At 36.9% G+C, this 25,816-nt stretch overlaps 1 protein-coding gene across 6 annotated transcripts in view; it reads right to left on the bottom strand.

Moving 5' to 3' along the window:
- The window catches only part of NEO1 (neogenin 1), a 235,113-nt gene that overhangs the window by 132,154 nt on the left and 77,143 nt on the right, over positions 1–25,816 (bottom strand). For all 6 annotated transcript variants that reach the window (XM_038580915.1, XM_038580918.1, XM_038580917.1 and 3 more), the window contains exons 4-5: positions 25,413–25,566; positions 9,508–9,644 (exon numbers count right to left, since the gene is read on the bottom strand). In XM_038580915.1, the coding sequence (XP_038436843.1) occupies positions 9,508–9,644; positions 25,413–25,566 (291 nt within the window). The remainder of the gene's footprint in view (positions 1–9,507; positions 9,645–25,412; positions 25,567–25,816) is intronic.

Genomic DNA, 25,816 nt, shown 5'->3' with positions numbered 1-25,816 from the left:
GTAAAGAATGGCAATTGATAAAAACAATAGAGAACTGTTTATAAACATAGGTATGTATGAATATGGTCTCAATTATATAAGTTAGCATAATGATTCATCTTCCTCCAGAATAACCTTTAAAAGATTTTTTAAAATCTCAGTTTCTTTTACACTAGAAATCTATGAAAAGCAAGGTGCAAGGGAAAACATGAGTAAGAAAGTAATCACAAACATTAAATCATTTTAGTTATCACAGTTAGCAATTTTACTACAAAGTTTCACTCATTCAATAATTATTTGCTGATAATCTATTATGATAAGTCATAGTTATTAATACCAGTCCCTGGGGTTTTTTTTAATATAAATTTATTTTTTATTGGTGTTCAATTTGCCAACATATAGAAAAACACCCAGTGCTCATCTCATCAAGTGCCTGGGTTTTTTTAAAGTTTATTTTTAGCAACCTCTACACCCAACATGGGGCTCGATCTCACTACCCTGAGATCAAGAGTCACATGCTCTACCAACTGAGCCAGGCAAGTGCCCCAAAACCAGTCCCTGTTGATAAGGACTTTGGTCCAGCAGTAGTGGGAAAGGTATATAAATAAGTCAATGAGAAACACTACTGGTAAAAAAGGAACTATTTTGAGAGACATCATAATTACCTGAGGGTGAGAGGATGGTTATGAAAAGCTGCATAGCAGAGTTAAAATCAGAACTAATCTTGATGGACTATGAGAAAATTTTAACTGGGGGGGGGGTGTGAGGATACAGGGGAACAGTGCTATCAAACTGCATGTTCAGGAAACTATATGTAGTTTGGTAAAGATGACCTCCATTTCCATCCCAGGCTCAGGGGGAAGGGTGCCAGAAGTTTAACGAATTAATCCTTATAAAAACTTATTGAACTGATAAAAGAAACATAATTTGCCCATGTTCACATAGCTAAGTAAGGGATACAAATGAGACGTAAGCATGCTGGGTCCATTAACAATGAAAAGGGCAGCCCAGGTGGCTCAGTGGTTTAGTGCTGCCTGCGGCCCAGGGTGTGACCCTGGAGACCCGGGATCGAGTCCCGCATCGGGCTCACTGCATGGAGCCTGCTTCTCCTCTGCCTGTGTCTCTGCCTCTCTCTCTCTCTCTCTCTCGCTGTGTGTCTCTCTCATGAATAAATAAATAAATAATCTTATTAAAAAAAACAATAAAAAAGTTGCCTTTATATGAAGAGTCTGGTTATGTTTTATATATATGCCAGAGAGAGTTTATTTTATCCTAAGCCAAGAGAATTGAGAGTTCTAATAAATGAGAGCAGACTATTATAGTTCATCAAGAGCTAAAAGGAAGTGAAATCAAGCAGAAGACTGGCAGAAAAGGAGAAATCACTGTCTTAATGTAAACAGAGCTCAGAGCAGGAGCGTAAATGTAGAATGACATTAGGCTCTGACTTCAGAGAAAGAGCATAGAATATGACAGATTTGTTATAAGTACTAACAAAGTCTAAGAGGTGGCCAATTCAGAATTTATCAATTTATCCCACAAGAATACAAATGGAAAATTTTCTTCTTTTTTGTGTGTGGGGGAGGGAGTGGAGATGTGTATCACAGACCGTTATGAATGTTATAAGAGAAAAGGAAAAATTCCTCTTAAAAAAAAAAAAACAACACAACTCATGACCAATGGGTGTTATCAGCTGAGATGACAGGAAATACACGATGAGCTAATTCACGTCACAGCATGTGTAGAAATCCCCGGAGTTAATGATAAAACAATAACTTTGAAATATTTAACAGATGAAGAATGAACTTATAACCTTTTTCTGCATTAACACTCACTATGGCATTTCCTGTGGCTGTAACTTCTTAAAAAACAACAAGTTTGATAGGTATGACCATACATATATAGAAATAACTATATAAATGTGTGTGTAGGTGTACGTGTACATGTATATAACTCCAGCTATATCTCATAAACTGCTTTCCCCATTTGAAAAAGGAAATACTTTCATGGGACAAAGTTCAAAACAAAATTTTCCAAACCTTTTTTTTTTTTTAATACATAATGACTTCTTATCTGTAAACAATAAAAAAGAAAAGACCTCATGTGACACACATTAACAGTACAGGTTCAGTTATTTTAACTATCATCCAGATTAAGAAACAGAACACACCAGAGGTCCTGTTGTTCCACATTTAGTCACTACCCTACCTCTGTCCAAAAGTAATCACCATCCTGATTTCTCAAAAAACAGATTAGTTTTGCCTGGTTTTGAACTTTATAAAAATGGAATCATACAGCCTGTATTCTTTTGTGACTGGCTTCCTTCCTTCAATGGTGTTTGTTTTATCGATGTTGTTGAATGTAGCAAAGGTCTGTCAATTTTCACTGTTGATAATATGTCACTGTAGGATTAGAACACGACTTATCAAAAAAAAAAAAAAAAAAAAAAGAACACGACTTATCCATTCTACTGCTGATGGGTGTTTAGCTGTTTCCAGCTTTGATTTACTCTGAATAAGGTTGGTTATACTAGATGAGAGTATGAGAATATGAGATAGAATAGAGAAAACTATTGTGTGCTTTTTGATACATGTATTTATACATCTAGAATACTAGATAGAATATGAGAATACTATTTTTTTAATATGAGAATACTATTGTGTATTTATACATTTCTGGTGTACATACTCTTAGGAATACAACCACTGCATCATAAGATATGTTTGTACGTGGTTTCAGCAGATTCTGCTAAACAGTGCTCTGAAGTGATTTCATCAGGGTATAGTCCTACTAGCAGTACATCAGAATGGTCCTCATCTTAACCAACACCTGCTATTTATTATTCTTTAATTTTAGCCACTCTGGTGGAATACAGTATCTCACTGTGGCTTTTACTTGCGTATCTCAGAGACTAATGATGATAACCACTTGTTCAAAAGTTTAGTAGCCACCTGGAGATTTGGGAGGTAACCGCTCAAGTCTTTTGCAGAGTTTTTAATTGGTTTATCTGTCTTCGTTTACCTTGTTAATCTGTTAAGAGTTCTTTATAGAGCATACATCAAGAGTTGCAACTTTTTGTGAGGACCAGATAGTGAATTTTAGAATTCATGGGTCATGTGGTCATTGTCATAACTATTCATAAAAGCAGTCACTGCCAATATGTAAATGAATGTGACTGTGTGCCAATAACATTTTTATTTATGGACAATAAAAGAGAATTTCCAAAATTTTCATAGATCACTAAATTATTCTGTTTCAACCATTTAAAACTGTATAAACTATTTTCAGCTCACTTTGGGCAGATCTGGTGTATAAGCTGTAGTTTGTACACTCTTGGTCTAAATAAAGACTTCTGTCAAGACTTAAGTCTGTCAGGTGTTCATCAATGCCGTTATGCTCTACAAGGAATTAACTTTGGCTCTGCTGGAACTCTATTTTGAATGATTTTTCCTGTTTTATGAATTTTGCTCTTGTCATTACTTCCCTTTTTCTATTTCCTTTTGTTTGCCTTTTTTTTTTTTTAGCTTTTTGAGATGGATATATAAATCACTGATTTTCTTTCTTCTCTTCTAATACCTGTATTTAAGGCTATAAATTTACTCTAAGCATCCCATAAATTTTGATAGGTCATATCTGTATCAAACTACTTCCTAATTTTCATCATCATTTCTTTTCTGACTCATGGATTATTTCAAAGTGATTCACTTAATGCCCAAATATAAGATCTTCAAGTTACTGTTTTTTAAAGTTATTTTTTTTGTAATTAGTTTCCAACTTAATTTCACAGTCGTCAGATGTATAGAATTTCAATCCTTTAAAATCTGCTAAGAATTGTTCTATGGTCACTATGTAGTATATTTTAGTAACTGTTTCACAGGCATTTATTAAAAAAACATTTTATTAATTTGTTTGGTGCAGTATCCTATAAATGTCAATTGTATTGCTAATATCTTACTATTCTCCTGAAATAGATTTATTATATGCTTATTTTTAATTACTGGTTATCTTTTCCCAATAATTCTCCACCAATAGTATATATTATTGTGCCCCCACACTTGGTATAGTCAAAGTTTTTAGTTCTGGGTTATCACTCATATACTTTTTCTTTGGTTCTAGCCTTTTAAAAAACGTTTGCACTTTCCCAAGTTACTACTGCTGCACAGCAAACCAGCCCAAAACTTAGTAGCAGGTGGCATAAAACCACCACCATTTTCTTATGCTCACAGATCCTTGGGTCAGGAATTAGGACAGCACAGAAGGAATGGCTTATCTTGCTCCCTAATGTCCACAAAACTTGAATGTGTGAGGCTGACTTAGAAAGCTGGAGGCTCAAATCAACTGGAGACTTCTTTATTCACATGTCTGGTCCCTTGATTAGATGACCTGCAGTGGGCTCAGTGGAGCTGTCTACCAGCACACCTACAGTGCAGCCTTTCCTGTGGCTTGGGCTTCGCAAGCATGGTAACTGGGTTCTGACAGGGAAATCCCAGGAAGTGACTGGAGAGCGGTAATTCCAAAAGAACCAGGAGGATCGGCATGGCCTTTTACGAGCCTCAGAAGTCACAGGACACTACTTCTGCGATACTCTATCTGTGCAAATAGCTCCAAGTCCACTCAAATTCAAAGGCAAGAATATAAATCCCACTACTCATTAGGACTGCCAGAGAATTTCGGGGCTGTGTCTTACGACTCCTATATCTCTTGTAGCATTTCTGGAAGGTGTCTCTTCTTAAGTATGTATTCCAGAAGTGTTTTCAGTGTATATCTTTGTATAGCAGACCTTCTGAGGTCTTATGTGATGAGAATTATTACACATCACATTTTGGATGGATATAAATTCCATGTGGATTCAATGTTCTTTTCTTTTAGCACATTAAACGCATTATTCCATTCTCCTTGAAATCAGGTTTCTCAAAATCAATGATAGGTACAATCTAATTCTTGTTCCTTTGTAGGTGCTCTGCTCTTTGTCACTGGAAGCTTTTAGAATTCTGACTTTGTCTTTGATATTATCTGTCACTTATGGGTCCAAGGATGGGTTTTCCTTCCTACTTATACACAGAAGTCTTTAAGTCCTTTCAGACTAAGGTCTTCCATTACTTTCTGAGAAATTGATCTTAATTATTTCTTCAAATATTTTTTCCTCCCTCTTTTTCTCTATAGAATTCTAAGATTCCTATTTCTCTGGATAGAAACTTTTCTAAATCTAACTTGCATGCCTCTTCTGTATGTTCTATGTGTTCTCTTTATCATTTAATGTTGCATCTCAGAGTTTTTTCAGCATCATTTTCCAACTCATGAGTTTATCAGCTGTACAACTTCAACCATCATCTAGTCTACTATATTCTTTATTTTTACATTTTTCATACCTAATATTTCTACTTGGTTCTATATTGTTATGCTTTCTTGTTTTTGCATAACATTGCTAATAGCTTTCTAATCTCCTGAAATGTATTTGTCACATTCATATTTAATTCTTGGTCAATCTTTTCCAGTAACTCTACAGGAGATGGTATATGTTATTCACTAATTTGTCTTTCTCTGAGAGTAACTACTATTCAGGTGAGTAATTTGGCAGTAAATTGTTTTTTTTTTGGGGGGGGGGGGGAACCAGTCACTGTCTAATAATATATATGGTTATGGGACCTCACTGTATCTAACCTGGTGAAATGGAGGGGCGAGTAAGCCTCAGCGCAAAGAGCCCCAGGGACCTCAGAACTACTATTGTTTACTCCAATCTGCCAGGCATTCCACAGACATTTCCTCTGGTCAGGGTTTCACATTTGAACTCTTAGGGAGAAACAACACTGGGCACAGAGTCTTCCTAGGTTGAAACCTACCAATCTGGGACTTTGGAAGGGGTGAGAAAAAGAGGTAGTTATCCCCTAAGGGCAGTTAGTCAGGCCATACTCATTTATATTCATGCCATCAGAGTCCCAGCAGATCTTTTGAATAATCATGGAGCTCTGGGCCACTGCTACTCATTTCTGTGGTGAAAGAACACAGAAAGACAATCTCAAGGCAACACCAGTGAGAAATAACAATAGAATTTAAGAGCCTTCCAATCTATTTTCTCACTGCTTCCTCATGCAGTCCTACTCCTAGGCTATAGCTACCACGCCAACACAAGGCTCCCCTCTCCCGTAAACACAGACAGATTCATAAGACCCTTCATCTCCCCACAACTTCCCTAATTTCTCTACTTTCTTTAGAGCTGATCTTGAGTGAAGGAGTCAACAGCTGGGACCAGTTTCACAGAAAATGGAAACCAGCCTAGAAACTATTATCTATATCAATGGTGTAGAACTTTTGTTCAATTTCAACCACTCATAATCCAGTTCAGAAATGAGATGCAAGCAGATAAATGAACAGTTAAAATTTATTAATACAATATTGTATTACCATAAAATTTACCCTGGGGCATCTAATTTAAAGAGTAATGATAAGTACTTCCTAATTCTTTCATGGACACCTAACAAACCTACCTTCATACCTTTGAAAACACATTTATTTTTTCTAACTTTTCATCAACCATGGATTTATAAAGCATTGTGTATAAATTTTGGGGTAAATTAAAAAAAAACCTCAATAGTTCTGCTCATCAATATTTCTGACTTCTAGGTGTCTTTAGGCACCACAACTCCCCAGTCCTCTACTGCAGATCAAAGGCCATGGCAAGCACTCTCAAACACATACGTACTACTATCAGTCTCAAGCTGATGTGAAACTGTATTAGAAATAGACAAATTAAGGGCACCTGGGTGGTGCAGTGGTTGAGCATCTGCCTTTGGCTGAGGGCATGATCCCGGGGTCCTGGGATCGAGTCCCGCACCGGGCTCCTCGCAGGGAGCCTGCTTCTCCCTCTGCCTATGTCTCTGCCTCTCTCTCTCTGTGTCTCTCATGAATAAATAAAATCTTAAAAAAGAAAAAAAGAAATAGAAAAGTTAGTAGATACGATGTTTTTTCAACAGCAGGCAAGAAATGAAAGGATCTAACCTAGAACCTTACACATCCTCCCCATGTGAGGTTAGAAAGGAAGAGATAGAATCGATGGACAGCTGATAAAACATGGTAAACAAATGAATTTGGTTGTTCCCTAAAATAAAAGTATCAAAAAAGCTAATTCAACCTTAAATTTCACTGAAGAATACAATATTTAGTACTGAGGAGGTAATGTTTTTGCTCTATTCTATACTGGTAAGATGTTATCAATAATAATTTTCAGTTCTCAACACCATCCCACATGCTCTGGAAATCAAAATCTTTTCAATATTTTTGCTTATACAATGACTGGGGAAAATTGTATCTTTTAAACTTAAACTATAATAAGTTTCTGGAAACTCTATTTTCAGGATTTTGACTCTTTCTCAGTTATGTGTTATAACTATTTTTTCCTAGTCTATCACTTGCATTTAGCCTTTATTTAACTCTTCTATATAACTTGTAAAAAATGTGTATGTTGTCAACATTTGTTGGTTTTTCTTGACATGCTCTTTTCTGTTCTTTCTGAGACAGTCTTTTCCAGCATAGATAATACAAACATTAAACCCATATATTCTTCACTTTTTCACATTCTGACCTTTGGTTTGAAAGGAGGGATCCAGCTTTATTTTCTCCTGTTTGAAAATCTATTGTACCAATACCCTTTAATAAATAAACGTTCTTCCCTCTGAACTGAATTGTGACTTTTTAAGCTCCATTATTACTTGTAACAGCTGGATTTTATTCCTTTTGGTTGCCTCCTCTTGGGCCAATACTATACTGCTTTGATTAGAGAAGGTTTGTGGTAATTTTTAACATTTAGGTTTCCTCACTCTTGTTCTTTCCTCAGTTTTCTAGCCTGTATTCATTTAAAGAGGATTTTCTCTAGGTACAAATAAGATGGAATTAGGTACAAATTATAAGATGTATGTATTATATTACAACTAAAAAAATGTAGTTAATAAATAGGAAGAGTCTTAATTCCATACAATAAATAAAAAGCACCACCACAGGGACAAATACAACTGACATGTCTGGCAGACACTAGGCCTCACATCTGAGGTTAATAACAAGACACATTACAGTGGAGGAAACTGAGGCACAGGTAGGAAATGGAAGAGAGTGTTAGGCCAAGAATCTGTCTAATGGTAAAAACAAAAAGTGAAAAGATCTACTAAGGGAGGCACAGGGACCAAATAAGATGGAGTTCACTAATATTTTATTTGTACGATCCTGCCCACACAAAGAAATAAATTGGTCATTCTACAACTAGTCATAGCCAACCTTCCACCTAGCCAAGAATAATGGTTAAGCTCAAGTGGGGCAATAGTTATGTACTTAACTGTAATAGTTATAGTCTAAGGCTTGCTCTTTTGATTTTCAGAGATTATGAATCTATCCACAAATAGCCATAGAGAACATAAATATTCTGCGCTTTTGCCAGCATAGAAGAACCCCAAATAGTCTATTCCCTAATTCATATCCCAAACAAATTTATTTATTGAGAGAATATATATGTGTATATATAGTGTCCTTTGGTGACTATCAGAAGTATAAATGTGGCTATCATTCTTTCTACTCTGAAACCCACCAGTGAACCAAGAGAAACAAACTTTCATAAAAAATATGAAACAATTCTAAACCACAGATCAGAAAGTATTCTATCAAATATAATACTTTGAGACAAGGTAATAATGAATATCATGAGCCAAAATATACCTCTACATATCCAAGCAATGTTGAATTTTCCTGCAAGTAACAGGAAAGGTCTTAAAACTTTTTATTTGAAACAAATATAAAAAGAGGATGTAGACAAATTATAGGAGAGATAGCAAATATTCATCTGAGGGTACATTTCAATATGGAGGAAGAGCAAGGGACATGGGGATAAAGAAGAGATTATGCCATGTTCATTTTCTCTGATTTCTAAATCAGAGAACCTGTAAGGGAAGATGCTGTGATGACCAGGATTAGTTAAAAAGAAAGAACAAATCATCAAATCATCAAAAAGATGACCAAGATACACTGAGAGACACAGTGCGTTCTGTCCTGGGCGATCTATTCTCCCAAGAGAGGGAACACCAATGCTTAGAAGATAAATGGTTCTAGGTCAGAGTACAAGAAGTCCCTGTGAGAAAGCATCCTGAGACAAGAAAAGTGAACTGAACCTTCCAGATGCCCCAGAACACAGTCTTCCACATACTACTACCACTACAGATAATATCAATAATTAACTGGACTCTTACCATTTTCTAGTCACATATTCTAGGAGTTTTACAAATATTAACTCTTTTAATCTTAAAAATAATCTCAATGGGTAAGTACTCATTATCTCCATTTTACAGATGAGGTAAATGAGGGTCAGGGAGGTTAAGTAAATTTCCTATAGTTATATACCTAGGAAATATAAGACCCAGATTTTAAGCCTAAGCAATCTAGTGTAATGCTCAGCATTTTAACTACTACACTGTATTGTCTCTTCTACTTTAATGTTATTTAGCAAACCCATAAAGCACGCAGAATTTATTTATACAGGAAATATTTACATACCTTGTACTGTAAGTTCTGCTTGAGCTTCAATTGTCTCATTCCCATTATCAGCTATACAAAAATAAGTTCCTGCATCATCCTCAGTAACATCACTGATCTCCAGACTACCACCTGCCAGCAACACCAATTTTTCAGAGCTGCATAAAAAAAATATTGACACATTTTAGAAATAGGAAAATAATACCCAAGAAACTCTCCACATAAAACAGAGAAAACACTTAAGAAGCATTATTATCTATATGGCTACAGAGAGATTAACACTAACATAAAATTAGCAGAATTTATATAGAATTCCAATAAAAAATATATTTTAAAAATCTTTTTAAAATTTATTGTCTAGTAAAATGTCTACAACTAAAAAAATAAAATTAAAAAATAAATTTAAAAAATTAGCAGAATTTAATTTAGTCCAATTTGCTTTGCTCATATTTTACATGCACAAATATCACAAACACAAACCAAAATGTTACAATGAATTATCTCTAACACTTACTAGTATTTTTTATTTTTTGAGAGAGAGAGAGAGAAAATTTTTGCATGAGTTTGAGGTGAGGAGGCACAGGGGAGACGGAGAGAATCTAAAATAGGTTTCACACCTAATACAGAGCCCAATGCAGGGCTCGATCTTACAATCCTGAGATCATGACCTGAGCTGAAATCATGAGTCAGATGTTCAACCCACTGAGCCACCCAGGCACTCCTCTCTCTAACACTTCTAATTATTCTCAAAGATACGCTACTATTATGACCTATTCCACTTCCCACAATCCATCTTTGCCTCTCAACTCTGCCCAGTTTCTCTGCAAATTATGCAATTTTGAAGTCTGGACTCAATCTGAGAGTCACTCCAACTACAGCTATGCCACACTGAGAGGACTACTGGAGAGGGTAAAATGTCAGATCAGAAACAGAGTCATGGGGTCACAGTGCCTACAGAAAGTTTCCTATGGTGGCTTGGGTAGGAAAGGGAGGAGAAGAGACAGGGAAGGGAGGGAACACAGTTGCCAGAGAGCAGCAACCTGGGTGTGGTTGCCAGGCAAGAACCCACTGTCATTCCATTATCAACAAGGACGCTGACCACTACAATCCAAATCTACAGAGTGATTTAAATCTTTTAAAGAGAATATTTAAAGAAAAAGTGATCCTATAATAGAAGAAAAAAATCACAAATCAGTATTTTCATTAAGTTCTTATAAAGTGAACAAGTTTAGTTGATTTGGAGTTTGTAGAGTTCTATTTTTATTTTGAGATTCTATGTCTAAACTGGTTTTCATAGATTATTCTCTCTAATCTTACTATTGTCATGTTTCCTATCTGTATCTATACTCAACAACAACAACAACAAAATATGCGGCTTTTCATATAGAATCCCTGATAGGGAAAAAATAGAACAACTATTCAGTCTGTGCACATTTATAATTCTCATCCTAAGTAGAGCTATTCTGGCTTAAATTTCAATACACCATGAGCCTGGGTAATTAGTCTTCCTCAATCTCATAAACAAGATTAAGTTTCTGGACAAAGAAAGAGGAAAACCAGAATCAGATTTGGTGGCTTCTCTATGAAACGCCCTGCAAGGTCATGACTCAACTTTATCAAATGGCCTTCTAATTTGAAACATCTCTATTATGATCTCAAATCCCAATTTAATGTGATGAGATAGAGAAGCAATACAACATATCATGCATAGAGCAAGAACTACTAGGACAAAACGGAGAGAGAAAACAGGGTTTCTATGCCTCATGAAATAAGAAAATTTACAAAAATTAAAATCTATTCACCCTTAGATTAAATTACTACTAATCTTCAGGATGGAAAACATTGCTCACAAGTGGAATACACACACACACACACACACACACACACACACACACAGGATACCCAGCTGAGGAGAACATAATTTGAAATATTAGTTGGTATGGTACTTTTAAACTGAAATATAGTAATTTCTAGCTAATAATTATACTAAGAAATACTCCTGATACTTGCTTTGCCTCATATTTGCCATAAATTAGTGTCAGTGCAAGAGTCAGTCTTGCTTAATGAAATTGATTTTACTTCTTTTGAAGCCTGGGAAGAAGACTGTCTGTTAGCTTGGCAGATTCGTTTAACTCTTTGGCATGATTATGTGATAGATCATAGTAAGACGGCAATCAACTCTAAAATTCAAAGATACAAACAAAAGGAACAGTATGTGAAAAGTAAGCATGGTCATCAGACCCAAGTTAGGTTGAGTGTTGCTGGACAAAGGGAGTGTGTGCACCTGAGTGTGGTCAGTCTTAGGAGAGCCTAGTGTGCTAAGGAGACCATTTGTTTTATCAATGGAAAGGCCTTAAGGAAATAAATCACATGATTAAGTGGAAGACAAGAAGAATGTGAAAAAAGATGAGAAGCAGAAAGCCTGGTTGTGAAATTACTATGATGGTTCAGAACTGAAGAAAGAAAGATGAACTCCGGTGGTAACAATAAAATAAAGAGAAGGCAAAAAGTATTGACCACTCTTAAAAACAATGGATGATGAAGGTAAAGACAAGGGATTTAGCCACTCATTTACTGGTGTACCTCTATGTGTCAGGTAGCAGCTGGGGATGCAGCAAAAACACAACCAGTGTTCCCATGCAAGTCATTGGAAAAGACACACATGAAAGATAATAATTCCACAAAACAGTATACCAGAAGAACCTACCAGGAAATTAGAAATAAAAAAATTTTTCTGACCAAAGTAACCTTTGAACTGAGATCTGAAGAATGAGAATTCTTCTAATTCTAACTAATAATGAGAAGGATAAAAAGATTTCAGAAAGAAAGACAAGCATATTCAAAAGAACAGTGGCAGAAAAGACCACATTGTATTTCAGGATCTGATAATAACCAGAGTGGCCAAGTTTAAGAGAGAAAAAAGAGAAAGATGAGGATGGAGCCACACAAGGTTTTGAAAGTCATTTTCATAATCCGAGTCCTTAACCTAAAAACAAAGAAATCATACAGTATTTTTCTCTTATTACCTTTAGCATTACACTCTCTAGATCCATCCATGTCATTGCAAAAGGCAAGATTTCATTGTTTCTATGAATGAATAATATTCCATTATGTATGCATGTGTGTGTGTGTATACACTCACTGTAGTTTTGATTTGCATTTCTCTAATAATGAATGATTGTCAAGGAAATATAATTGATTTTTATGTTTATCTTATATCATGTGACCTTGCTAAACTTCTTAGTCCTAAGAGGCTTTTTTTTGGCGGATTCCTTGGGATTTTGTTTGTAGCCAAACATATCATCTCAAATAGACTATTTTATTTTTTCCTTTTTAATCTGTGTGCTTTTTCTTTTCCTTGTCTTATTGAACTGGCGAGAACTTCTAGCATGGACAGTGAACTTCCTTAACTAGTTTTTGATCTTAAGGGGAAAGTATTGTCCTTCACCATTAAATATGTTAGCTTGTAAGTTTTCTGTATATGTTTCTAAGTTATTTTTCTGAAGGTTTCTTTAAAAATAATGAAAGGGTGTTCAATTTTGTTAAATACTTTTTCTCTATTAATTTGATCATGTAGGTCTTTTCTTTGTTAGTATGATAGATTATATTGATTTTGGAATACTGAATTAGCCTTGCATCCCTGAAATAAACCCTACTTGGTTATGGTATAAAAATACACATACATACACATTATATAAAAATATACACACATATTTGAATTTATATACACACACATGAATTCTATTTGCTAGTATTTTGTTAAGGATTTTTATATTTATATTCATGGAGAATATTCACCTGTTGGCCTGTAGTTTTCTTTTTTGTACTATGTCTGGTTTTGGTATCAGTGTGATACTAGCTTCAATTCCTTCTCTTCTATTTTCTGGAGAGATTGTGTAGAACTGATGCCAACTGGCTTTTTTAAACACTGGAATTCTCCAGTGAAACTATCTGGGCCTGGAGACTTCTTTTCTGGGAGCTTTAAAATTACAAAGTCAATCTCCTTAACAGACACTTATTCAAGCTATTTCATATTGGGTTAGATGTGGTAAGTCGTGTTTTGGAGCAAGTAGTTTATATATATAAGTTATCAAATATACATCTGTATAGTTGCTTATAGAGTGCCTTTATTATCTTTTTGATGCCTGTAGGATCTGTAGTAGCATCCTCTACTTCAGTCCGAATACTGACCATTGTGTCTTCTTTTTTTCTAGTTCACGGATTCTTTCTTCTGTCCCATCTAGTCTACTGCTAAGCCCATCCACTGAAGCTTTTTTTTTTCTTTTTTTATTGTCTAAGTTCAAATTTTTCTACTTGATTCTTTAAATCTGCTATTTGTTTCAGGAGACTTTTTTTTTTTAAGATTTTCTTTATTTATGCATGAGAGACAGAGAGACAGAGGCAGAGACACAGGCAGAGGGAGAAGCAGGCTCCATGCAGGGAGCCCAACATGGGACTCAATCCCAGGGCCTCCAGGATCCCACCCTGGGCTGAAAGCGGCGCTAAACCACTGAGCCACTGGGGCTGCCCTGAGGAGACTTTTCTATGTCTCTGCTGAGATAGTCTATTTTTTTCATTTGTTTCAAGTGCATTTCAAGTGAAGAATTTTTATGGTGACTGCTTTAAAATATATCAGATATTCTAAAACATGCCATCTCATTGTTGACATTTATTGTATCTTTCATTTGAGATCTTCTTGGTTCTTGGTATGGTGAGTGATTTTTAACTGAAATCTGGATCTCACTAAACCTTTCATATTAGCTGGCTTCTTTTTTAAAATTTTTTTAAATTTAAATTTTATTTTTATTTATTTTTATTTTTATTTTTTTATTAGCTGGTTTCTGCTGACTTGCTCTAGAGGAAGGAGGAGGTACCACTCATTACTGTCAAATGGAGGTGGAAGTCCAGGTTCCCTACTCAGTCTTCACTTTAATACCTGAGGGGAGGTGCTGATTCCTCATTATTCCTTAACAGGGTTGGGAATTCTGACTCCCCACTAGGCCTCCACTAATACTGCCCTCTGGCTGGTGCAGTTGGAATACTTCGCTGCCATTCTCCACATGGTGTCCACTGACACCATGGAGGGGGGGCCTCAGTACTACACGATGATGAAAGTTCTAACTCTCCACAAGTCCACCTTTAATATCACCCCTGTGGGGGAGGGAAGAAATGTTTCTTATTTACTGCCATGTGGTTTCTACTAACATGGCAAAGGAGAGGGTCTTCATACTGCCTGGTTGAGATCAAAGTTTTGCCTATTTAGCCTCTGATACCATATAGGCTGGGGTATCTCATTACTACCTGGTGAGGGTGGAAGGAAGTCTAGCCTTCCCACCTGGCTTTTGCTCACATGGGTGAAGGTGGGGCCACAGTTTCTTCTGTAGTGTTTGGTTAAAGTAGGAGTAATTAGAGTCTAACACTTTTTGTCTTGCTATGCTTCCCCTTTCCTGGTCCTACGGCTAGAGAGAGCACACATTTGTTAAGAACTCTAACTCTTCTGAATGTGCCTGTTTGCATTTCCAGGTTGCCAGCTTCTTCAGCTCAAGTTTGGATATATGAGGCAAAAACAAATTCCAAGAAACTCATCATCATGTTCTTCCTTGGGTCACAAGGCCTCTAGCCAGTCAGTCTTCTTCTCTCTACCTTTTAGAGTCCATGTCTAGCATGGAGCCCAACGCAGGGTTTGAAGTCACAACCCTGAGATCAAGCACTGAGCTGGGATCAAGAGTTGGATATTTAAACTGACGGAGCACCCCCAGAGTCCTCTTAGGTTTGTTTTACATATAAAGCCTGGGGTTTTTAGTAGTGGGAAGAATAGGGAAAAAAACATCTATTCCATCTTCCCAGAAATGATACTCCTGCACTTGTTTTTAGAATAATCTAATCTTTCTACTATTGTCAATTATAATACATTAAGCATTTCTATAACTATAACCTGTTCCTTTGCAGATGGGCTCTGATCTATCATTCCATCAAAATAGAACATTTCTTGGTTACCAAATAACATTGTGCTGTCAGCTGCTCTGCACTTTAGCATTGTATTTTCTGGATTCTCTCCATTTAAAATAAAACTACTCTACGAATGGGATACATTTCTATTACCTCTCCTTCAATAGCTATGTTTGGTTTGGATCTGAACAAATGTGATGGGAAGATCAGGTAAATATATCAATTCTTAAGACCGTTACAGAAATCATGGTAATGTTTATTTATTTATGGTCAAAAAATCTATTCATTTATTTATTTAGTTTCAAGTTTTTATTTAAATTACATTTAGTTAACATATAGTGTAATATTAGTTTCAGGAGTAGAAATGAGTGATTCATTCCTTACACAGAATAGCCAGTGCTCATTACAATTCTAGCCCAACCCCCACCTACCTTCCCTCCAGCACCCCTCAGTTTGTTCTCTATAGTTAAGGTTCCTTGTTATGGTTTGCTTCCCTCTCTCTTTTTCTCCCCCCACAACCATGCTCATTTGTTTTGTTCTTTAATTACACATATGAATGAAATCATATGGTATATCTTTCTCTGACTTTTCTCACTTAGCATAATACTCTCTAGCTCCATCCACATCATTGCAAATGGCAAGGTTTCACTCTTTTTAATGGCTGAGTAATATTATTCCATGGTGTGTGTGTGTATCTTGTATTTGTCAGTTGACAGACATTTGAGCTCCTCCCAAAATTTGGTATTGTTGATAATGCTGCTATAAACATCAGGGTGCATGTGTCCCTTTGAATCAGTATTTTTGTATCCTTTGGATAAATACCTAGTAGTGCAACTGCTGGATAATAGAGCAGTTCTATTTTTAACTTTTTGAGGAACCTCCATACTGTTTTCCAGAGTGGATGCACCAGTTTGCATTCCCACCAATAGTCTAAGAAGGTTGGTTCCCCTTTCTCCACATCCTCATTTCCTGTGTTGTTAATTTTAGTCCTTCTGACAGGTGTGAGGTGATATCTCATTGTAGTTTTGATTTGTATTTCCCTGATGATGAATGATGTTGAGCATCTATTCATATGTCTGTTAGCCATCTGGATGTCTTCTTTGGAAAAATGTCCCTTCAAGTCTTCTGCCTATTTCTTAACTGGATTGTTTTTGAGGTGCTGAGTTTTATAAGTTCTTTATAGACTTTAGATACTAACCCTTTATCAGATAAGTCATTTGCAAATATCTTCTCCCATTCAAAAGGTTGTCTTAGTTTTGTTGACTGTTTCCTTTATTGGGCAAAAGCTTTTTATCTTGATGAAGTCCCAATAGTTCATTTTTCCTTCTGTTTCCATTGCCTTTGAAGACGAGTCTAGTAAGAAGTTGCTAGGGCCAAGGTCAAAGAGGTTGCCGACTGTGTTCTCTAGGATTTTGATGGTTTCCTGTCCCATATTTTGGTCTTTCATGCATTTTGAATTTATTTTTGTGTATGATAAAAGGAAGTGAACCAGTTTCATTCTCTTGCATGTTGCTGTCCAATTTTCCCAGCACCATTTGTTGAAGAGTCTGTCTTTTTCCCATTGGATATTATTTTCTGCTTGTTGAAGAGTATTAGTTGACCACGTAGTTGTGGGCCCATCCCTGGATTTTCTATTCTGTTCCATTGATCTATGTCCGTTTTTGTGCAAGTACCATACTATCTTGGTGTCTATAGCTTTGTAATATATAGCTTGAAATCTGGAATTGTGATGCCTCCAACTTTGCTTTTCTTTTTTAGGGTTGCTTTGGCTATTTGGGGTCTTCTGTGGTTCCATACAAATTTTAGGATTGTTTGTTCTAGCTCTGTGAGAAATGCTGGTGGCATTTTGGTTAAGAACTGCATTAAATGTATACATTACTTTGGGTAGTATAGACATTTTAATATCTGCTCTTCCAATCCATGAGCATAGAATGTTTTTCCACTTCTTTATGTCCTCTTCAATTTCTTTTGTCAGTGTTCTATATCAGAGTACAAATATTTTACCTCTTTGGTTGGGGTTTATTACTAGGTATCTTATGGGTTTTGGTGCAATTGTAAATGGGATCGATTCAGGACTGCACTTTCTGCCACTTCTTTATGGCATACAGAAATGCAATAGGTTTCTGTATGTTGATTTTGTATCCTGAGACTTTACTGAATTCAGGTATCAGTTCTAGCAGTTTTTTGGGGGAGTCTTTTGGGTTTCTACATGAAATATCATGTCATCTGCAAATAGTGACAGTCTGACTTCTTCCTTCCTTGGCTGTCTTTTGTTTTTTTTTGTTGTTGTTGTCTGATTGCTGAGACCTGGGCTTCCAGTACTAGGTTAAATGACAATGGTTAGAGTGGACATCCCTGTCTTTTTCCTGGCCTTAGAGGAAAAGTTTTCAGTTTTTCCCCATTGAGGATGGTATTAGCTGTGGGTCTTTTGTATATGGTCCTTATGATCTTAAGGTATATTTCCTCTATTCCTACATAATTGAGGGTTTTTATGAAAAGTGGATGTCGTACTTCATTAAATGCTTTTTCTGCACTTATTGAGAGCATCATATGGTTCTTATCCTTTATTTTACTGATGTGGTATATCACAGTGATTGACTTGCAAATACTGAAACACGCTTGTAGCCTAGAAATAAACCTCACTTGATCATGGTGAATGATTCTTTCAATGTACTGTTGGATTTGATTTGCAAGTATCTCATTGAGAATTTTTGCATCTATGTTCATCAGGGATATTGCCTTGTAATTAACTTCTTTAGTGAGGTCTTCATCTGGTTTATGAAATCAAGGTAATGCTGACCTTGTAGAATGAGTTTGGAAGTTTCCTTCCATTTCTATTTTTTTGGAACAGTTTAAGAATAGGTAGTAATTCTTTAAATGTTTGGTAGAATTTCCCTGGGAAGCCATCTAGCCCTGGACTCTTGTTTGTTGAGAGATTTCTGATTACTGATTCAATTTTTTGCTGGTTATCAGTCTGTTCAAGTTTTCTGCTTCTTTCTGTTTTAGTGCTGGTAGTTCCTATGTTTCTAGGAATTTATCCATTTCTTCCTGATTGCCCAATTCGTTGGCATATAATTTTTCATAATACACTCTTGTAATTGTATTTCTGTGGTGTTAGTTGTGATCTCTCCTCTCTCATTTGTGATTGTATTTAGGTCCTTGGTAAGTCTGGCTAGGGGTTTGTTAATTTTATTAATTCTTTCAAAGAACCAGCTCCTAGTTTCATCAATCTGTTCTACTGGGGTTTGTGTGTGTGTGTGTGTGTGTGTGTGTGTGTTTTTATATCCTTTATTTTTCTCTAATCTTAATAATTTCCCTTCTTCTGCGGGCTTTAGGCTTCATTTGTATTCTTTTTCTAGCTCCTTTATGTGTAAGGTTAGATTACATAATTGAATTTTTTTTTTTTTTTTTTTTTTTTTTTGCTTCTTGAGGAGGCCTGTATTGCTACATACCTCCCTCTTAAGACTGATTTGCTGCATCCCCAAAGTTGTGGACTTTTGTGTTTTCATTATCTTTTGTTTCCATATATTTTAAAAATTTCTTCTTTAATTTCCTGTTTGGCCCATTCATTTTTTAGTAGGATGTTCTTCAACCTCCATGTATTTGTGGTCTTTCTAAATTTTTTCTTGTGGTTGACTTAGCGTTTCATAGGGCTGTGGTTGGGAAATAAGCACGGTATGATCTCAATCATTTTGTACTTGCTGAGGGCTGATTTTGTGACCCAGTTTGTGATCTATTCTGGAGAATGTCCCATGTACACTTGAAAAGAATGTGTAATCTGCTGCTTTAGGATGGAATGTTCTGAACATATCTGTTAAATCCATCTGGTCCAGTGTGTCATTCAAAGCCACTATTTCCTTGTTTTTCTGCTTAGATTATCTATCTGTTGATGTAAGTAAGGTGTTAAAGTCCTCTACTATTATTGTATTATTATCAATAAATTCCTTTATGTTTGTTATTCATATTTGGGTGCTCCTAAGTTGGGGGCATAAATATTTATAATTGTTAGGTCTTGTTGGATAGATCTTTTTATTATGATATAGTACCTTTAGTCCATTTACATTCAGAGTGATTATATGAATTTAGTTCCATTTTATTACTTGTTTTGTCATTTTTGAAGATTTTCTTTTTCTTTCTAGTTTTTGTCACTTTTAGTCTTTCTTTCCCACTCAAAGAATCCCCTTTAATATTTCTTGGAGGACTAGCTAGTGTTCACAAACTCCTTTAGTTTTTGTCTGGGAAACTATCTCTCCTGTTCTGAATGACAGCCTTGCTGGATAGAGTATTCTTATCTACATATTTTTCCCATTCAGTATGTTGAATATATCACTGCCTTCTGGCCTGCCAAGTTTCTGTGGTTAGATCTGCTGCTAACCCTATTTGTCTTTCCTTCTAAGTTAGGGATTTCTTTGTCTTGCTGCTCTTAGGAATTTTTTTCTTTATATTTTGCAAATTTAACTACAATATATCTTGGTGTTGGCCTGCTTTTGTTGGCTTTTCTGGGCGTTCTCTGTGCCTCTTGGATTTGGATATCTGTTTCTGTTTCCTTCCCCAGGTTAGGTAAGCTTTCAGCTATAAATCCTCTATCCCTTTTTCCCTCTCTTCTTCCTGTGTGACACCTATGATATGAATGTTATTATGCTTTATGGAGTCACTACATTCCCTAAGTCTGCATTTGTGATCCAATATTTTTCTTCCTTCTTTTTTTAAGCTTGTTTTTCATAATTTAATCTTCTATACCACTTATTCATTCCTCTGCTTCTTCCATCCTTATGGTCACTACATGCAGTTGGTTTTGCAACTTGGTTATAGCATTTTTTAATTTCGGCTTGACTAGTTTTTAGGCCTTTTGTCTCTGTGGTAAGGGACTCCCTGGTGTCCTCTATGCTTTTCTCAAGCCCAGCTAGTATCCTTATGATTTTTGCTTTAAATTCTGAATCAGGCATATTGCCTGTATCTGTTTTGATTAGATCCCTGGCCATGACCTTTTCTTGTTCTTTCTTTGGGGATAAATTCCTCCATCTTGGCATTATGTCTAGGTGTCTCTCTTCTGTGTGTTAGGAAAGCCTGTTCTATTTCCTGCTCCTGAGAATAATGGTTTTATAAAGAAGATGTCTAGGGTCTGCGTTTCAGGAAGTGTCTCTGGTATATGCTGTATACACTCTGATGCTGTGTTTTGGCTGCTCTTTCCCTCAGGTCAGTCCTCTGCAGAGTTTCTCCTTGCCTGCAGCAGAGAGTGTTCAGACCTCGGCCAGAGTGTGGTGGGTTTTAATGAGGTGTGCTCTGGTCTGTCTGCTTGTTAAAAGAGATCTGATGCTATTTCCACTAGACTTGAAGCTTTGCAGAACTCTATCAGCAGTAGACTTGGTACATGCCGGGGGTTTATGCTGATCTTCTGGGGGAGAGGCCCACTACTCTGGTTCTTAGGCAAACTTACCTGAGAAAAGCAGCACTTGCAGAGTGCAGGGGGTGGAACTTGGTGTAAGTGGCTTAGGCTGCCATTGTTGGCACTGTGCTGCTTATTGAAGTTAGTCTGTGCTGAGGAGTAGGGGAGAAAAATGGCACCAAACCCCTGCCTTGTCCATGGAGAGGGGAGTTTGCACTCATTGCTGTCTGGAAAGCCCTCCCAGAAGAGTGAACAATCTCCCCTCGTGTGTCCCAGGTGTCCCTTACCTGTCTGTGTCTGGGCCATCTTCCCACCCAGCAGCTCAGTGCACCTGTGTTCTATCCCAGGCAGGCTGGCTATGTTTTAAAGCTCTAAACTTTTGGGATGTGGCATGGTATGCCCCCCCTCACTGGTCCATTAGGGAAGGGTCTTGCTGTACTGGGACTGATTCAGGTTTGTCCCAGAAGGGCAGTTGCACAAAAAGTGCAGGGGTGTGGAATTTGGAATAAAGCACAACAAAGAACCAGTGTCCAAGTTGGCCACCCTCTGTACCTATGCTGAGAAGCAGAGGAGGTAATGGTGCCTGCTGGCTCTTCTGTCCCCAGAGAGGCAATGCCAATTCCAATTCTCCCAGATATGTTCCAAGAAGGCGGAACTGTCTCTTTCAGTGCATCCCAGGGGATCCTCAGATTGCACTCTCTGCCCCTGATTATCTGCCTCCTCCACAGGAGCACTGCAGTGCCCTCAGGGCTCCATACCACTCATGCCGCAGACCTCTAAAACTCCAATCTTTGAGCCTCACTGGTTGTAAAAATTCACAAAAATCAGCTGCTCTAGCTTTCCCATTTTGGGAAAGTATTTTCCTTGTGTGACCTCCTGCATGTCTCTCTCTCTCTCTTCCCCCCTTCCCCCTCCATGATCAGGGCTCCCTGCCCTCTGCAGCATCTGTGATCCGTTTCTTCCCTAAATCACATCTCCATACCTCCTATTTTCCATGTTGTGGCCTCTTTCCCTCTCATTGTGTAGTTTGCTCTGTCAGTCCTCAGATAATTTCTTGGGCATTTAATTTTGATTTGGTAATGATCTGGTGTTTATCTCGCTGTATTCGAGGGAAGAGGCAAGCCTAGGGTCCTCTTACTACTCTGCCATCTTAGCTCCTCCCAGTTAAGGTTTTAAAATATTCATTTTCAAAGAGGCCTTAAGATTAGTAATAGAGAAGGATGTCTATTAGTTTAAGATTTTTACCAGAGCCAGCCTAGCACTATCTAGACTCCTAGCCACGTTTCTCCTAATTTCAAAATTTCGGGCAGCCCGGGTGGCTCAGTGGTTTAGTGCAGCCTTCAGCTCAGGGTGTGATCCTGGAGACCCAGGATCAAGTCCTGCATCAGGCTCCCTGCATGGGGTCTGCTTATCCCTCTGCCTGTGTCTCTGCCTCTCTCTCTCTTTCTCTGTCTCTCATGAATAAATAAAATCTTTAAAAAATTTTTTCAAAATTTCTTTCTAACCTGGAGTTTAAATGATTTATTACCTAAGGCCCATTTACATATCTCATAAAGCACTGTAGAATCAGACATTTTGAGTAATTACCTATATCTAACCTGAAGTACTCTGACTTTCCTATACTACAGACATCTGACCAAAAAATATTGGTCACCACTCTCCCCACCCCCATTACATGCCACTCGCTATGCTAGGGTCTGGAAAGACCGATGTGAACACCATCAGCACTGTCCACCTCTTACATGGTTGTAAGAGGATGGACACACTGAGACAGTAGTATATAACAAAACACTGTTTCTCAGACTTTTCTACCACATAACCCAAGTATTCAGAAGCCTAGAGAACTCAAGGTAGAAAACAATCTATTCAGTCTTAAGTCTTCTGATTTATCCTTCAAATTCAGAGAGATATATTACTAGCCATGATATACCCACATTTGGTTTATTTTTTTAATATTTTATTTATTTATTCATGAGAGACACACAGTGAGAGAGGCAGAGACACAGGCAGAGGGAAAAGCAGGCCCCCTGCGGAGAGCCCAATGCAGGACTCGATCCCGGGACTCCAGGATCACGCCCTGAGCCAAAGGCAGACACTCAACCACTGAGCCACCTGGGCATCCCCCCACATTTGGTTTAATTCAAAAACATTTCCCCTAAAAATATCTTTGAATAAAATCCAACATAATTTTATGCAACATAAAAGGAAGGTATGTAACATTTCTACCATGATTTGTATAACTCAACCCACATCTAGACCTCAGAATGAGAATCACCTTACTAAGAGAACAACTATCCAACACACTATATAAGACAGCAATCCTACCTCTACCTCTCTTAGCACCCTGGCATACTTTGTCTTAATTTTCTTCCTAGCACTTATCATAAACTGAAATTTTACATGTTTAAATAATTACTTCCTGACTCTTCCCCACTAGAATAGCTGATTCATAACAGCAAAACTCTATTTGTTTCACTACTCTGTTCCCAATGACCAGAATAGTGCCTAATATAATTGGCATTCAATAAACATTTGTTGAATAATTATTGAATAAGCGAACAAGAATCACAGCAATCCTCATTTTTATTTTTATATAAGAAACCAAATTCCTTTATCATCAATTATCTTCAAAATGTCCCTTCTATGGTGATAAAATAAAAAATCTTTTAAAATAACCTCTTTCAGCTTTCCTTTTTTTTTTTTTTTTTTTTTTTTTTTTTTAAGATTTCTTTATCTCTGGGGCACCTGGGTGTCTCAGTTGGTTAAGCGACCTACTCTTGGTTTCGGCTCAGGTCATGATTTCAGAGTCCTAGGATCAATCCCCAGGTCAGGCTCCAGGATCAGTGCAGAGTCTGCTTATCCCTCTCCCTCCTCCTGTGGCTCCTTCTCCCCACCTGCGTTCTCTCTCAAATAAATAAATAAAATTTTAAAAATTTAAAGATGTATTTATTTTAGAGAGTATATGCATGTCGAGCAGAGGGATGGATGGGTAGAGGGAGGGAGAGAGAAAAAAAAATCTAAGCAGACTGCCCACTGAGTATGGAGCCCAACTCAGGGCTTGATCTCACAACTCCGAAATCATGACCTGAGCCAAAATGAAGATGGACACTTGACTGACAGTCACCCAGGCACCCTAGCTTTCCTACTCCTGATAAAGATTTTGTTCTATCATGTAGCCAATTAAAACTTCTACTCTAAGAGCTCAAATTTTTATCCCCTTTTTAAACTTTCTCTATGTTTCAGTTAGCATAAGTTTTAAATATCCCCTTGAAGTCTTATAAATTTTTTGCATGATACTCAACTGGAGAAAGGAAGTATAATATAGGTAGAAGTAGTTGGTGATTGGATGGGTGCTGACAAAGAAAGAGGTGATATCGAAAATGATACCATCAGTTTTGCTAATGAACACCTTATACTGCATTCTATCATCCTCATCTTTCACTGATGGTTGTTCACCAAGCTGATGAGACAGATACCTCTCTCCCAGGTCTTGGTTACTGCAGGACATAAAAGACTGTCAACTTACTTTGCATTACTCAGTTGGGAATCTTTAGACCTGCCTGGTCGAAATCAATAGCCACTAGCCACAGGTGTCCTCTGACAATTGAAATGTGGCTAGAATGACTGAAGAACTGAACTCTGAATTTTATTTAATTCCTATTTAAATGTAAAAGCTGAAGCAACACTAACCACAACTTTATTGTTTTGGTAGACCTACATTTCACTTTAACTGGTGCATCATATAAATTATTATCATACTTAGTAGTGCACGTGTACATCTCAGTTTTTTTTTAAATCTAGCTACCAAAATTACATACGTTAAATTACCTATGTGGCTTGTGTTGTATCTCTATTGGATAGCACTGCAACAGTGGTCTTCAACTGGGGACCATTTTGTGCCCCAGGAGACATCCAGCAACATCCAGAAACATTTTTGGTTGTCACAACTAGTGCTATTGGCATCTAGTGAGTAGAGGCCAAGGATGATACTAAACATTCTATACAACACACAAGATAACTTTGTTTTGAAAAAAAAATATCTAAATACCACTGTCACCACTACCTCAGTTCTTTTATCACATTACAACAGAGAAATAAGGAAATAATGAGGGATGACAGGATAGCTGATGTTAAGAGGAAAGGTTTTTGTGGAGGATGGAGAATTTGTGATCATAAAAGAAGGCTGGTATGATTCTAAAAGGCAAAAACAGAAGGATGGAATATATTCTTTTTTATTGTTAGAATAAAGGAAAAGACTACTATCAACAAAATGTATGTGAAAAGGAATGAGAAGCCTCAGGCCAGTAAGGACCAGAAACTCCTGCAACAATTTAGGGAAGGAGGTCTTGAGGCCTTAAGCTGAGGATACTACAACTCAGAAAGAGCTTAATATTTTGAAAGCAATTTTTTCTTTAAACATCCTAATCATAGATAGCATATAAACTCTTTCAAGAATGATAAATGAGCATTATAATGGATTTAAACAAAAATAGATAACCATTTTTTTTTCATTATTAATCAGTAGTCTCAAATTAGATTAGACCAAGTCTCAAGCTAAGGTTCAAAGAGGCTTTTAGGCAGACAACATTACCTTTCTGTGTCAAGAGCCTCCTCATTTTTCATCCATCTAATGGTTGGAGTAGGAAGTCCTGAAGCAACACAGGGCAACACCACACTCTGACCAATGACTCTGACTAAGGAAGAAGGTTGTTTCAAAAATACCAAGTTTGAAGTGAACTCAGGATCTAAAAAATAAAAGACAATGATTAAGAAAGCATTTTACTACATTAATGATGAGGAATGGCAATTTCCTGTTCAGTCTGTGTGGGCTTTTTTTATTAGTTTTTTAAACTAGATTCAATGCCCAAAGTGGGGGCTTAAACTCATAACCCCAAGATCAAGAGGTGCATGCTTTACCAAAACTGAGCCAGCCAGGTGCCCTATGTGGCTCTGCAAAACAAAATATTTAACTAAAAATGATTTAGCTAAACTTAA

Source organism: Canis lupus, chromosome 30 (genome assembly GCF_011100685.1).
Source record: "Canis lupus familiaris isolate Mischka breed German Shepherd chromosome 30, alternate assembly UU_Cfam_GSD_1.0, whole genome shotgun sequence".
Taxonomy (NCBI): domain Eukaryota; kingdom Metazoa; phylum Chordata; class Mammalia; order Carnivora; family Canidae; genus Canis; species Canis lupus.
Note: the sequence above shows the minus strand (reverse complement) of the source record. Positions and strands in the feature narration are given on the sequence as shown.